This window comes from Musa acuminata, chromosome BXJ1-6 (genome assembly GCF_036884655.1).
Source record: "Musa acuminata AAA Group cultivar baxijiao chromosome BXJ1-6, Cavendish_Baxijiao_AAA, whole genome shotgun sequence".
NCBI lineage: Eukaryota > Viridiplantae > Streptophyta > Magnoliopsida > Zingiberales > Musaceae > Musa > Musa acuminata.
The window spans coordinates 23,588,623-23,601,357 of NC_088332.1; the positions used below are offsets into that span (position 1 = coordinate 23,588,623).

Genomic DNA, 12,735 nt, shown 5'->3' on the forward strand with positions numbered 1-12,735 from the left:
CTTTCCTATGTCTTTCCTATGCTTGCCACATAAACTATTTTTAGGCACTGTGATCTTTTACAATATTGGTTAACTAATTTATGGACTCAACTATTTTTCTGGTTAATTTTGTCTCTCATCTGACAATCTATTCTAAAGGTTTCGAAGCAGTCAATTTCTTTTGGAGTTAATGAGCTCAGTAGGTTTAGTGACACAGCAAAAGATGCTTCCTTGGATGATTTATTTCAGCCACTAGATAAACAGAGAGATCAAGGTCTTGAAGCTTCATCATCTGCTGCTGGTCAGCAAACTGACTTGGCAAAAGAACTCAAAGCTAGGATGGCTCAGAAACAAATGGGAGCAATGCAGAACAATGGTGGAAAGCTCTTGGAAATGGTCACGGGTTTACACAATGATGTAATTGATATTGATGGTTCGGTAAGTTTGGAGAGTATATGTGAACTATTGTCTTCAAGTCTTACTAATCTTTATATTCTATACATAGTGCTCGAATTTTGAGAAGTATTTGCTTGCTAATTGTTGTTGCTTTATAATTTACCAGGTCTTTGATGAAAACCTGCCGAGTGATAACCTTTTCCCGATTCAGGTGGTTATTTTTTTTCTAGAATTAAAATTTAAAAAATGTAGATGGATCGGATGTACTTTCGATGCTTTACAGATACTATTTCAGATACTATCACCTTATGATTTGATCATGTAAATTTCTTAATGTTACTATACAATCTTTTGCATTGGTTCTTCTTTGAGCAAATTCATTAATTGAATCCTCATTAAGCTGAAAATGATTTGCAAGTACATGGAATTTATGGATCTTATTTAACCAAATTTAGATGGCACATGTGCAATAGTTGATAGTATAGTTTGTGTATTCATGTCAAGAGAAAATTTATTAGTATTCTGTTGTGTTTTAAAGATAACAAGGTGCAATCCTTTTTTTTTTTTCTAGAGCTCATTTGATACAAATACTCCAAAAATAAGCATTGTTGGTCATTTTTTATAGTAACCTAGTGATTGTACAAGTTCATCTTGCAGCTGAATGTGTTAATTTGGTATGCCTTTACCAATAAGAGGCATGATTTGTTGGGTTTGAGTGTCTACAAGTATTTAGATTATCAATTTATTTGTCGTAACTCCTAATCAACTTCCATGATATAGCTTTACACCTCTTGTATTCTGGTGCTCTTTTTATTTATTGTTTGGTACCATTTCAATCTTTATAGTGTTCCTGGCATCTTATTGTTCAGTTCTTTACCATGTTGTAGATAATAATTGCTCCTTTATATCAAATTTCTATGTAGGACAAACATCTTGGTGCTATTGAACTGCTTATGAGTCTTTTTTTTGGATCTTTGCTTTACCATGTAGATAGGTGCCATGTACCTCATTTGGTTTAGGATATTGTATGTTGGGATTCATCTTCTGAATTGATGATATCATTCTTTGGTAGCACAGACCTTGGTTTGTATGGACTGTGATCCTGTGCACGTTGAACCACTTGATAATGACTTTCCTAGTGTCCATCTTTTCCTTTAAATACATTGTTGATCTGTATTTGTTTTGCTGATGACCATGGGTAAGCAGCAAGATTGAACTTGAGCACGTTGGGTGGTGCTAATTCTTCTGATGAAACCTCATAATCCAGATTGCCTCATACTACCTACATTGTCGAACTGAGGGGCAATCCTACCCATTCTCTATGGCCTGGTAATGGTTATTGCTGTGACTTGGAAGATCAAGTAAACTGACTTGGTTCATTTATGCTGTCGTTTGCATTGTCATGCTCATAATGTGAGTGACCCGGTTGAAATGTCCATGTCAACATCAGCTATGACCCTCATACTCTATGTATATTGGTTCCTCTAGAGCATGGATATTAGATTCCTTTCAGCTGGCCTTCTCCTGTAGTTTAAGTGCTTTTCTGGCATCAAGTTGTCCTCAGAACACCCTTCTTATCTCTAGAGGATGAAAAAAATCCTAGTTATGATAATCAAGTGCCAATGAAATGATAATCAATTACTTATTATGATTGTTCTTTCCAATCATGCAAGAATAAACCTTTATTAGCTGTTAAACAAGTAGAATGAGCTCCTAAATGATGCAAGAAATCTACATATGAAAGAATGTGATCTTCATTCTTAATTACTAATTAGGACTTAATTAATCATCAAACTCCTAATCAGTCAAAAATATATATAATCCTTAAGCTAATTACATGAAATGATGAAAATAACATGGAAATTAGTTAAAAACCATAACTTGAAGAGATGTTTGATAGAATCTTGACATTGAATCCCTCTTTTATCCAAATTAGCTCTCCCTAGTTGCAACCTCGTACAGGTCCCCAAGGACCTGTAAAACAAAAAGTTGATTAGATTGAAAACGAGCGATGGACAAGTCCCGACGTCTCGCGAAGAGGGAAGCTTTACAAGCAATTCAGCAAGTACCTTGAGTGCAAGAGAGAAAAGAGAGGAAGGAGAAATCAAGGACTTTAGAAGGTAGAACTAACAGTTGCAAGTCCACAAACAACTACTTACCGGGTGCCGGGCGCGAAGGTAAGTTCCCGTCAAGTTAACGTGCGAACTTGTGAAGATTGTTCAACGCCCGACGATATACCGAAGCCTCATCCAGCCCTGTGCCACCCTGTTACGGACTTAGCTGGTTTTGCCTAAGTCGTGCGGCACCCTTGTGTGTCCGTCCGCAAAGGTCAGCCTCCCCGAAGCCTCCCATTGTCCCTTAGGACCAACAAAAGAGAGAACGGGTTAGAGAGAACGCCTCAATCGGGATCCACAAGCAAACATCTCCGAAAAACACTTCATAGACAATGCAAACTACAAACAGACTTTACAAGCTTTGAACAGTGGCACAACAAAGGGTAAAATGGTCCATTACAGATCGAAAATCTCTCACACGTGTCCACATGACACAACCTTTATTTACAAGCCTAAAGAGGCCACCAACCTAACTAAAATGAGACTATTAAGCCTTCGGTCGCCCCTCTATATGTTGTACAAGGCATGAACATGCCAAAAGACACGGACATACATAAGCATTACATCAAACACCTTGTTTAAAAATTTGTCCGTGACATTCTCCCCCATTTATTCCTTCGACGTCCTCGTGGAAGCCTTTGTCGACACTGCAACTCCTCGCCTTTACTGAGTCTTCAATCTTCTGCTCCAGCTACAATGCGCCTCTTGGCTCCTTGCTGCTCTCCGCTGCTGTTTTTGATTTGTCGAACCTTTGATCCGCCATGCTGCTTCAACTCACCAATGACTCTGACTCTGGTGTGGGGTTGGTTGAGTTGTGTTGATCCTTGTTGATTCCTGCGGATCCCCTAGATGAAGGAAAAGACCATCCTTACTGCGCCAGTCTCTCGAATTTCTCATGCTGCTAGAATTGGTTGGATGCTTGTTGGAGCTTTAACGAGCATCATCTCGCAAACTTCTGAAGTTTTGGGTCCTTCCTCCACAAAATCTGCTCATTGACTCTTCTTTCACTTAGTTGTCACATCCAAGTAGGTTCGCATCACTTTCGCTTTCGATTGGCATTTCGTTAGGAAATGAAGCGGACAATCTACTCTCAGTAGCACTGATCACCGTTGGTGAGGATTTGACAACTATTGTCTTCCATTATCTTCGAAGGGTCTTTGAACTTGTGCAGAGCTCCTCTGCTGGATAGATAAGAGAATTGGGGTACTCGGTTTCGCCCATTCTCTTAAGAGTTGAGAAGGCAAAGGTTACTTGACTTCGCCCGCCTCCTCGAGATTGTACTTCATGCATCGAGCTGGTTACTAGCCTTCGCCTGCTCTTTGCTCACACTTCTGAAGCACTTGAAGTGTTTGCACTCCTTGCGTTGAGTTAGTTACTGTGATTCACCTTTTCAATGCCATCGAACTTCTGGAATGCAGGAAGTTTTCACCCCAACTTGGAGTAATTCTCTCATAGGTTTGGTCGCCTCTGGGATTGTACCGTCTTCTCCATCAACCCTGCCGCCTACTCCACTGAGTAGCAAAGGTACAGCACCGCGTACTGCCTGCTTCGTTCCTTGGTTATGCACTCTTGCATGACCCGAAGTCCTTCACTTTTGACTATCTTGATGAGAAGCACATTGACACCGGTCTTACGAAGTTCTTCGGCCTCTGCCCTTTAGCCTTGTCTCGGTACTTGGAGATTGCTTCTGCATGCTCCACCTCCTCGGCCCCTTTCACGACCAAGCGCTCTCCCTCCATGAGAGCAAGGGATCAATGACTTTCACGGAAGTCCCGCCTCTGTGGTACCATGGCGCTGCCATGCCCATGGCCCTACTATCCGTCGCCTCGCATCTGCATCCCTTTTCTTCACGATCAGTAGATATGTCTCCGTGGCACTCCTCTGAGTCCACCTCCATTCTAACTGATGCTTGATTTTGGGTAGCTAAGTCCCTCTGGACTTGTCGTCGCTTCCTCGCCCCTTTCGACCCCCTGCTTCAACACCTCTGTGTTCTCCAAGCAGTTCGTTTGGTCGATGGAAAGACAGACTGCAACTCCCATGCATGGCCTCTGCCATCACGTTGTAGGGTTTGCACCGATTCTGTTCTCCTTAGCTTCCTTGGTAGCAACGTTCGCTTACTCGGCCTTGTCCTCTGACTTGCCGGGCTCCCTTAAGCGAATATGAGCTCTGGAGCAGTCCAACTCTCCAGCTGCTTCGATCATACCTTTGCATGATCAAGTCCCTCCCATGGGACTCACTGGTACTTGCATTCGAACTTTTCCCTTAGTGGAACACAGCCCCCATATGCTGATGACCAAGGTTTTCATCCGATGCAAAATTCGATGCACGCCCGGAAGACCCGCCTCTGCGGTACCATGGCCTTCACTCCTTGAATCCATAGCCCTTCTTGCCGTCGTGTTGTTCACCGAAGTGGAGCTTCCAGTAGCTCCCGATCATACCTCCATATGATCTAGTCCCTCCCGGGACTCAGTCGTGTGTATCGCATTGCCACGAACTGTTCCACCACGATCCGCTACATCATGTCGCCTCCTGGTGACATCTCCATTGCATTCTGATCCTTGTGGAATAAACTCGAATTGTGAACCCTCCATGTGTGGCCTCTGCCAATACATCGCAGGGTCTCCTCCACCTTCGAATTTGTTCGCTCCTTTGGCAATCGACCTTCATCCACCCACTCTTGGGTCATACCTAGATGAAGCACCGCTCTAGGACAGTCCGTCGCCTAGTAGCTCCCGAAGTCCACCGACTTCACTGTAATTTGTGCACCATTGTCTGGATCCTGGGCCTCTGCCCCTACCAGCACAATCTCCGCTGCGCACTGCTTCCTTCATGGCAACACTGTGGCATATTCTTCAAGAGTATCCGCCTCTGCGTCCTCTTGCCCCGTGCTAAGGCCTTCTGAACCCAACTTCGCTTCCGCAAATTGAGTCGCCTTAGTTCCTCCATCAAATGCTCCTCCGAGATAAGGTGCATGTGCCCAGAAGCTCCCTTCGTCTTTGGCACCATGCAAGATGAGTCCGCTCCGTTAAAAAGGACCCATGGAACAACATGATCCTACTCTTGCCTCTGCAAGAGTTCATGTCCTTGACCTCTGTTTAAGAAAAGCACTATGCCTCTGCTCCATGTTCCAACTTCTATGCTGGCTCCCTTCATGCGGCTTGGGTACTTCGCCAAGTTACACCCAAGTTGCTCCGCTCCTCGTTTTTGCATTGAGTCGATGGTGGCCCTCACGCCTACGATTCCACGGGTCAGCCCTCCCTTGAGTCCGATCTCCACATCGACTCCAAGTGTGCCTTCATTTAAGTTGCTTTGGGTCGCTCCCCCACTTGATCTCGCAATGCATCCACCAATGCATTCTCTCAAGCGAGATCATGCGACGACTCCTCGCCGCTTGCTCAGTCCATCGAGCTTCGTGGAGTTGTTGTTTGTTGAGGTACTCCTCCTCAACATGTGAGGTCCGTCTCACATGATTCTCCCTCTGGAGAGCCGGGACTTATCCCTCCTGGATAACTATCCCGTTGGAGCAACATCTCTCTTCGTTTGGGAGACCACTATCCCCTTGGACTACTCCGATCTGCTGAACAAACTGTGCATTGTTCTGCCTCCTACAATCGCACTTGCTAGATTGCGACTCCCCGTCAATACAGTCCCCACTGCACCCCTCAAGGCCTAGCAACATGCTGAACTCATTGCACACTTCAGCCTCCTACGGACGTATCCTTCACATGCCGAAGAGAAAGTTTCAATGCTCCATGGCGCCGAGTTTCGGTCGCCTTGGGATGGTCGCGAACATTCCATCGTCCGCATACAAGCCCATGTATGAGTACCAAATTCTTCGAGTTAGCAATTCCCCTCACCTCTGTGAGCTTTGCATAACTTTTTTGGTCGTTGAGCAACTCATTCCACCTTGCATGGTCTCATCCTTTACCAAGCGCCTCGCTTGGCTTGAGCACCATCAAGTATAGTTGTCAACGTTGAGCCGTAGCTCAAACTCAGCCATCTCAACCTTTGTGCGCTCCACATTCTTCCAAGCTTGCCTGTTCTCGTGGTGCCTCTTGCGCGAAGGGTTGGCCATTCCTCTGAATGCCAATGTCAGATGCCCGCTCCTCTGAGCGACTCCTTTTCCCTACATCTCCATGCCCGTTTTCCCCCAAACGGTCGCGCGTGTGCTGACTGCCCTCAACGCAGCCCCGCTAGGTTCCTCACGTTTGCATGCTAAGTGTTTCTATGAGTGCTTGTCCCGCTCTGATACCATCTGTCACGGACTTAGCTGGTTTTGCCTAAGTCGTGCGGCACCCTTGCGTGTCCGTCCGCAAAGGTCAGCCTCCCCGAAGCCTCCCATTGTCCCTTAGGACCAACAAAAGAGAGAACGGGTTAGAGAGAACGCCTCAATCGGGATCCACAAGCAAACATCTCCGAAAAACACTTCATAGACAATGCAAACTACAAACAGACTTTACAAGCTCTGAACAGTGGCACAACAAAGGGTAAAATGGTCCATTATAGACCGAAAATCTCTCACACGTGTCCACATGACACAACCTTTATTTACAAGCCTAAAGAGGCCACCAACCCAACTAAAATGGGACTATTAAGCCTTCGGCCGCCCCTCTATATGTTGTACAAGGCATGAACATGCCAAAAGACACGGACATACATAAGCATTACATCAAACACCTTGTTTAAAAGTTTGTCCGTGACAACCCGGGGGGTTCCAGGGTGTTGAGATGGCTGTCATTTCATGTGCAGCAGCGGCGTGCAGAAAACAAGCTGTGGCACGCGAAAACGGAGCCATTTTTGGGAAGTTCGGCCCGGCGCGATGAGCGATCGTACTGCAGCGCTACGAACTGTCGTTGCTTACATTTTCCAAGCAAAAACACACAAAACCAGGGCCAAACATGCTTTCATGCCTTTGTACAAGCATGCAAAAGTGACGAACGGTTCGTTGAACGAAATTGTTGCGGGTGCACGATGACCGTTCGTGACAGAGCCGTACCCCATTAGTGTGAACCCCCAGGTCGGTATCAGTCAAAATTCCACCTTTTCAGCTGGTATAAATGTACGAGGCAGTACCCCTTGTACCGGGTTTGAATCACCCTGCTTGGGCCTGTTTAGCGAACCGACAGCTGGGTGGATGGGTAAATACTGGCCATGCCGTACTATGCTGCCTGGTTTTTCTGCCCTTGGTTTTGAACAACAATCTGGTTTATTTTGCTAGTCAATCTGTGGTTATTGGAACAACAATTCAGTTTTTCATAGTACTCTGAAGCTTTACTATGCCTCACTATCTGTTAACAAGAATATGTCAATTTGATATTGCTTCCAGAATGTAGCAAAAATGTGTTCTTGATTGCTTGATTTACTATGGGCAAAGACATGTATGATAAGAGTAAATTTTGTACTTTAGCCTGTTGCAAATTACATACATATTTTCTAAACTGGATTTTAGGACATATGCCTTCTTTGTACTTGGTGATTATTTTGTTTCTTTTTTCCTATGTAGTCTGTTGAATTTAGCAAGATAGTTGGTTTGCTAAAGCCCGAAGCATCTGAAGATGTATTGTTGTCAGCATGCCAGAAGCTTATGGTGTTTTTCACTCAGCGTCCTGAGCAGAAACATGTTTATTTGTCTCAGCATGGTTTTCTACCACTCATGGATCTTCTTGAAGTTCCTAAAAACTGTGTAAATTTGCTCACTCATTTACACAATTAGAATTTTGTACTGCATTAACTTTTGGTTACTAAATGATACAATTGTGTGAAGCTTCATAAGGATAACCTAATATTCTTTTACATTTTAATAACTGATTTTGTGAGGTTTCTACAGGTTATATGCTCTGTACTTCAAGTTATCAATCATATAATCAAAGACAACATTGGTTTTCAAGAGAATGCTTGTCTTGTTGGCCTAGTAAGATAACTTCTCTTATAAGATTTTTATAGTGGATAAGTTAGAGTCGCAGTTATGAAGTCGATTTCAAACTGGGGATGCAGATTCCAGTTGTAATGAACTTTGCAGTTCCTGATCATCCTAGGGAAGTTCGCATGCAGGCAGCTTTTTTTCTTCAACAGCTTTGCCAGTCCAGGTTCAGGCTTACTTCCATCTCTAATTTTTCACGTTTATATATTAGCTTTTGTTATTTTCAACTCATGTTGCATTATCATTTAGCACTATGACATTGCAAATGTTCATCGCTTGCCGTGGAATACCTGTTCTGGTGGGCTTTCTTGAAGCTGACTATGCAAAATACAGGTTGGTTTACCATCTTGTTAGTTGATCCATTTCGTGAATGATTTTCTATTATTTTTTGTATAAGTTTTCCTCCATTGCCAGGGAAATGGTTCATCTTGCCATAGATGGCATGTGGCAGGTTTTTAAGCTTAAACACTCAACCCCAAGGAATGACTTCTGTTGCATTGCTGCAAAGAATGGCATACTTATTAGGCTTGTCAACACGCTTTACAGTTTGAATGAGGCAACTCGGCTAGCATCTATAGATGGAGGTGTATCCATTCCACAGAATGGTTCTGCTTCAAGACCGAGATCTGGTCCATTAGACCATCTTAATCGTCCTGCTTGTTTGCAGTTTGAATCACCAATTTCCCACTTGTGTCAAATTGATGCTTCTAAGGTTAGGCATGACCATCCTTTTTCATCTGGAGTGCAAGAGCAAATGCAAAATGCAGCTTCTTTTTCTCAACGGACAGATGCAACCCAGTTGGACAAGCAATTTTTTGGTGATGGAGAAAGGACTCTCCCAAGATATGCTCAATTGGAAGCATCAAAGGAGAATGAACATTATAATTTGTGGGATCATGAACCTTCACATATGGATGTTGACTTATCTAGGCAACAGCGAGGTACAAATTCTGTTGTTAGAAGTTCCACTGATAAGCCTCCAAAACATATGGAATTTGCATTAAATGGTCACTCCAGTGGTGCAAATCAATTAGTATCTCAACATGAACAAATTCGGCCACTCCTGAGCTTGCTGGAAAAGGAACCACCTTCACGACTTGTCTTAGGACAGCTGGATTATGTACGTCATCTTTCTGGATTGGAAATACATGAAAGCATATTGCCACTGTTGCATTCTTCAACTGAGAAGAGGACAAATGGTGAACTTGACTTTCTGATGGCAGAATTTGCAGGTATTTGTCGGGTTCCTTCATGAACATTATTAATGATCAGTTTTTAGTTAATAAATTATGAATTACGGATACAGTGATCTTTCCTATCTAGAGTAAGAGTTGTTTGTTTACTCTTGCAGCTTATATATAATTTAAAAGTGTAGATATGCTTGATCAACTAACTTTATTTTTTATGGATTATTGTTAACTTCCTTCCAACTTTGATAATATAGGGGTTTTTATAAAAAAAAAAACTTCCAGGTATGGTGCGGATATGCTTGATGATCTTGAATGATCATAAGATAATTACTAACTGTCATTTGATGATCTTGAATGCATTTTGATGAGTCATCTTTATTTTAGTGTTCATATTTATTGATCATGATATTTCTTTAAAAAATTTTAATATTCGGGAGCCCCCAAGCAAAGCCTATCGCCTCGGCATTTTGGCACCAAGGTGCCTTTAATGCCCAATGCCTACAAACGTACTGCTTGTTTTGTACCATATTGAGCGATATGACACTCCATGGCATCTGTCCTGTTTAGGCATAATGCTTCTGAGTCAGAGTTAGTTACAATTGATGGCTCACTATAACATCTTGATAATCTCTGCTATTTTCTCTCAAATTCAAGGTACAACTGAAATGTGGCTTAGTCTGCCTTCCAATTCATGTGGTATGTTCCTATAAAGGCAGTTCCTCGATGATACCATTTAACAAAGATGGGGACCAGTGAAAAGCGTCTTGAACTTTCTGTCATGATTTGTGAAATGTTTAATCCGAGTTTTGTGTTTAAAAAATTGTAGTTCCAAGATCCTGTAAATTATATGAATTAGGTGAACTGCTTGAAAGTTACTTCATAACCTCTTCATCTTAGGCTAATTATCCCTGTGGTCGCATATTTATGGTTACAGAATATTTATATGTTCTCTATTACTGGGTTCTGTCAGATAAGGTTGGTAGCCTGGGATTTAGGGCTCCATTTGGGAATTAATGCTCTCTTTTGCTATCCATGGAACTTCTTTCACAAATTTTGTGTTTCTATTAATGGAACTATTTCTATAAATAATGTTTGGTTGCAGAGTAATTTGCTCAGTTCGTAGGTACTTAAAATTTGAAACTCAAGTAGGTGCTTCCTACATGGCCCCACTATTCCTTGATTTATATATCTTCTGGTCTTCTTTTTTTTTTAATAATTTTTTTCATTTTGTTTTCTTTCTTTCTTTGCAGAGGTCTCTAGGCATGGACGAGACGATGGGAACATGGATATTAATATGAAACATTCAAATAAAACAAGCAAGAAGGCTTTCCCCACACTGGGGTCATCAAGCTCTAATGAAGGAGCTTCAACATCTGGATTAGCATCACAGGCAGCAGCTGGTGTTTTATCTGGATCTGGCGTATTAAATGCTAGACCTGGTAGCACTACATCATCCGGATTGCTGTCACAAATGGCGTCTTCATTGAATGCTGATGTGGCAAGGGAATATCTTGAGAAAGTTGCAGATCTTCTGTTAGAATTTTCCCAAGCCAACACTTTGGTGAAGTCTTACATGTGTAGCCAAAGCTTGCTCGCTCGCCTTTTCCAGATGTTCAATAAGATGGAGCCTCCTATTCTTCTAAAGGTCAGTCTGACTTCCCCTGATGGCAAATAGCATCTTATCTTATTTAAGTTACTAGTCTAAATTTCTGAAAATGTTTCTATATTTTGAACTGCAGATTTTAAAGTGTATCCACCATTTATCCATGGACCCAAATTGTTTAGAAAGTTTTCAACGTGCTGATGCAATCAAGTATCTGATTCCAAACCTCCAACTCCATGAAGGGCCTCTTATCTCTCAAATACATACTGAAGTGAGTAAACTAATTGTGTATATTGCCCTGAAGTTATGAGAAGTTGCATACATGTACAACTGATTTTCCTGATTAATATGTAGCATATTTGTTACAATGGTGAATTATTTTACATTTAGAACTGATGCAAACCAGGTTGACTTCTTGGTTGTATATTTAGTCATGTTATAAACAATGTTAGTTTGGTCTCATTTTGTTTTGGGATTTATGCAAGTATAGGTAACTTGTACGACACTTGTAGTCAAGTGTAGCCTCAGATCTTCATATGCTTGAGTACTTCATTTATATTTTTAATTACATGATTTGAAGTTTGAACCTAATTCTTGGGTTACATTTTCCGAATCTCTCACCAGGGAGAATTAGATGGTCTGGATTATAAAAACAGGATGATTGTATAATCCAAACATGAAACACCTTTTATTTATATTCATGTTAATAGATTTTTCAAGAAAAAGAATATTTCAATTAATACCTTTTTACCAAACGGATCCCAAACACCTCTTATTGCCAACTACGAAAATATAGATTAGTGTGATGTATTGTCATGCGATGTGCATAACCTGAGAAAAATCTGTACATTGTGTATTAATTGTTCTCGAGGCTAAGTTTTTTGAAGTCAAAATAGGGAATTCAAGTTTTTGAACCATATATTATGTATATTTTCTCTGTCTTTTATGTAGAAATGCACAATCCAGTGGTCATATCTTTAGGTTTCAGTGAATTTGCATTCATCTGATGTTCTCTGTTGCTACATTGGCAAGTGACATGTGACTAATTAAATTTTCTGATGATTTGAAGGTCCTTAATGCGCTCTTCAACCTTTGCAAGATAAACAAGAGGAGACAGGAACAGGCTGCTGAAAATGGAATAATCCCACACTTGATGAATTTTATCATGTCAGATTCACCACTCAAACAATATGCATTGCCTCTACTGTGTGATATGGCCCATGCATCTCGAAACTCAAGGGAGCAGCTGAGGGCTCATGGAGGATTGGATGTGTACTTGAACCTACTGGAGGATGAAGCTTGGGCTGGGATAGCATTGGATTCAATTGCAGTCTGCCTGGCACATGATAACGACCAAAGAAAAGTAGAACAAGCATTACTGAAGAAGGAAGCAATACAGAAATTAGTGAAGTTCTTTCAGAACTGTCCTGAACAATATTTTGTGCACATTTTGGAGCCTTTCTTGAAGATAATTACGTAAGAAATGGAACACACATTTTATTCTTGCTCTTTGATCTGATATTCCTGAGTTGT

At 41.8% G+C, this 12,735-nt stretch overlaps 1 protein-coding gene across 4 annotated transcripts in view; it reads left to right on the forward strand.

Annotated features, from left to right (window-relative positions):
• The window catches only part of LOC103988788 (MAP3K epsilon protein kinase 1), a 43,841-nt gene that overhangs the window by 30,205 nt on the left and 901 nt on the right, over positions 1–12,735 (forward strand). For 2 of the 4 annotated variants that reach the window (XM_009407421.3, XM_009407420.3), the window contains exons 13-22: positions 139–417; positions 542–586; positions 7,993–8,172; positions 8,317–8,400; positions 8,484–8,575; positions 8,659–8,742; positions 8,824–9,641; positions 10,850–11,244; positions 11,339–11,473; positions 12,272–12,678. In XM_009407421.3, coding sequence (XP_009405696.2) covers positions 139–417; positions 542–586; positions 7,993–8,172; positions 8,317–8,400; positions 8,484–8,575; positions 8,659–8,742; positions 8,824–9,641; positions 10,850–11,244; positions 11,339–11,473; positions 12,272–12,678 — 2,519 coding nt within the window. The remainder of the gene's footprint in view (positions 1–138; positions 418–541; positions 587–7,992; positions 8,173–8,316; positions 8,401–8,483; positions 8,576–8,658; positions 8,743–8,823; positions 9,642–10,849; positions 11,245–11,338; positions 11,474–12,271; positions 12,679–12,735) is intronic. The other 2 variants (XM_009407422.3, XM_065188022.1) reach the window with 2 other exon arrangements.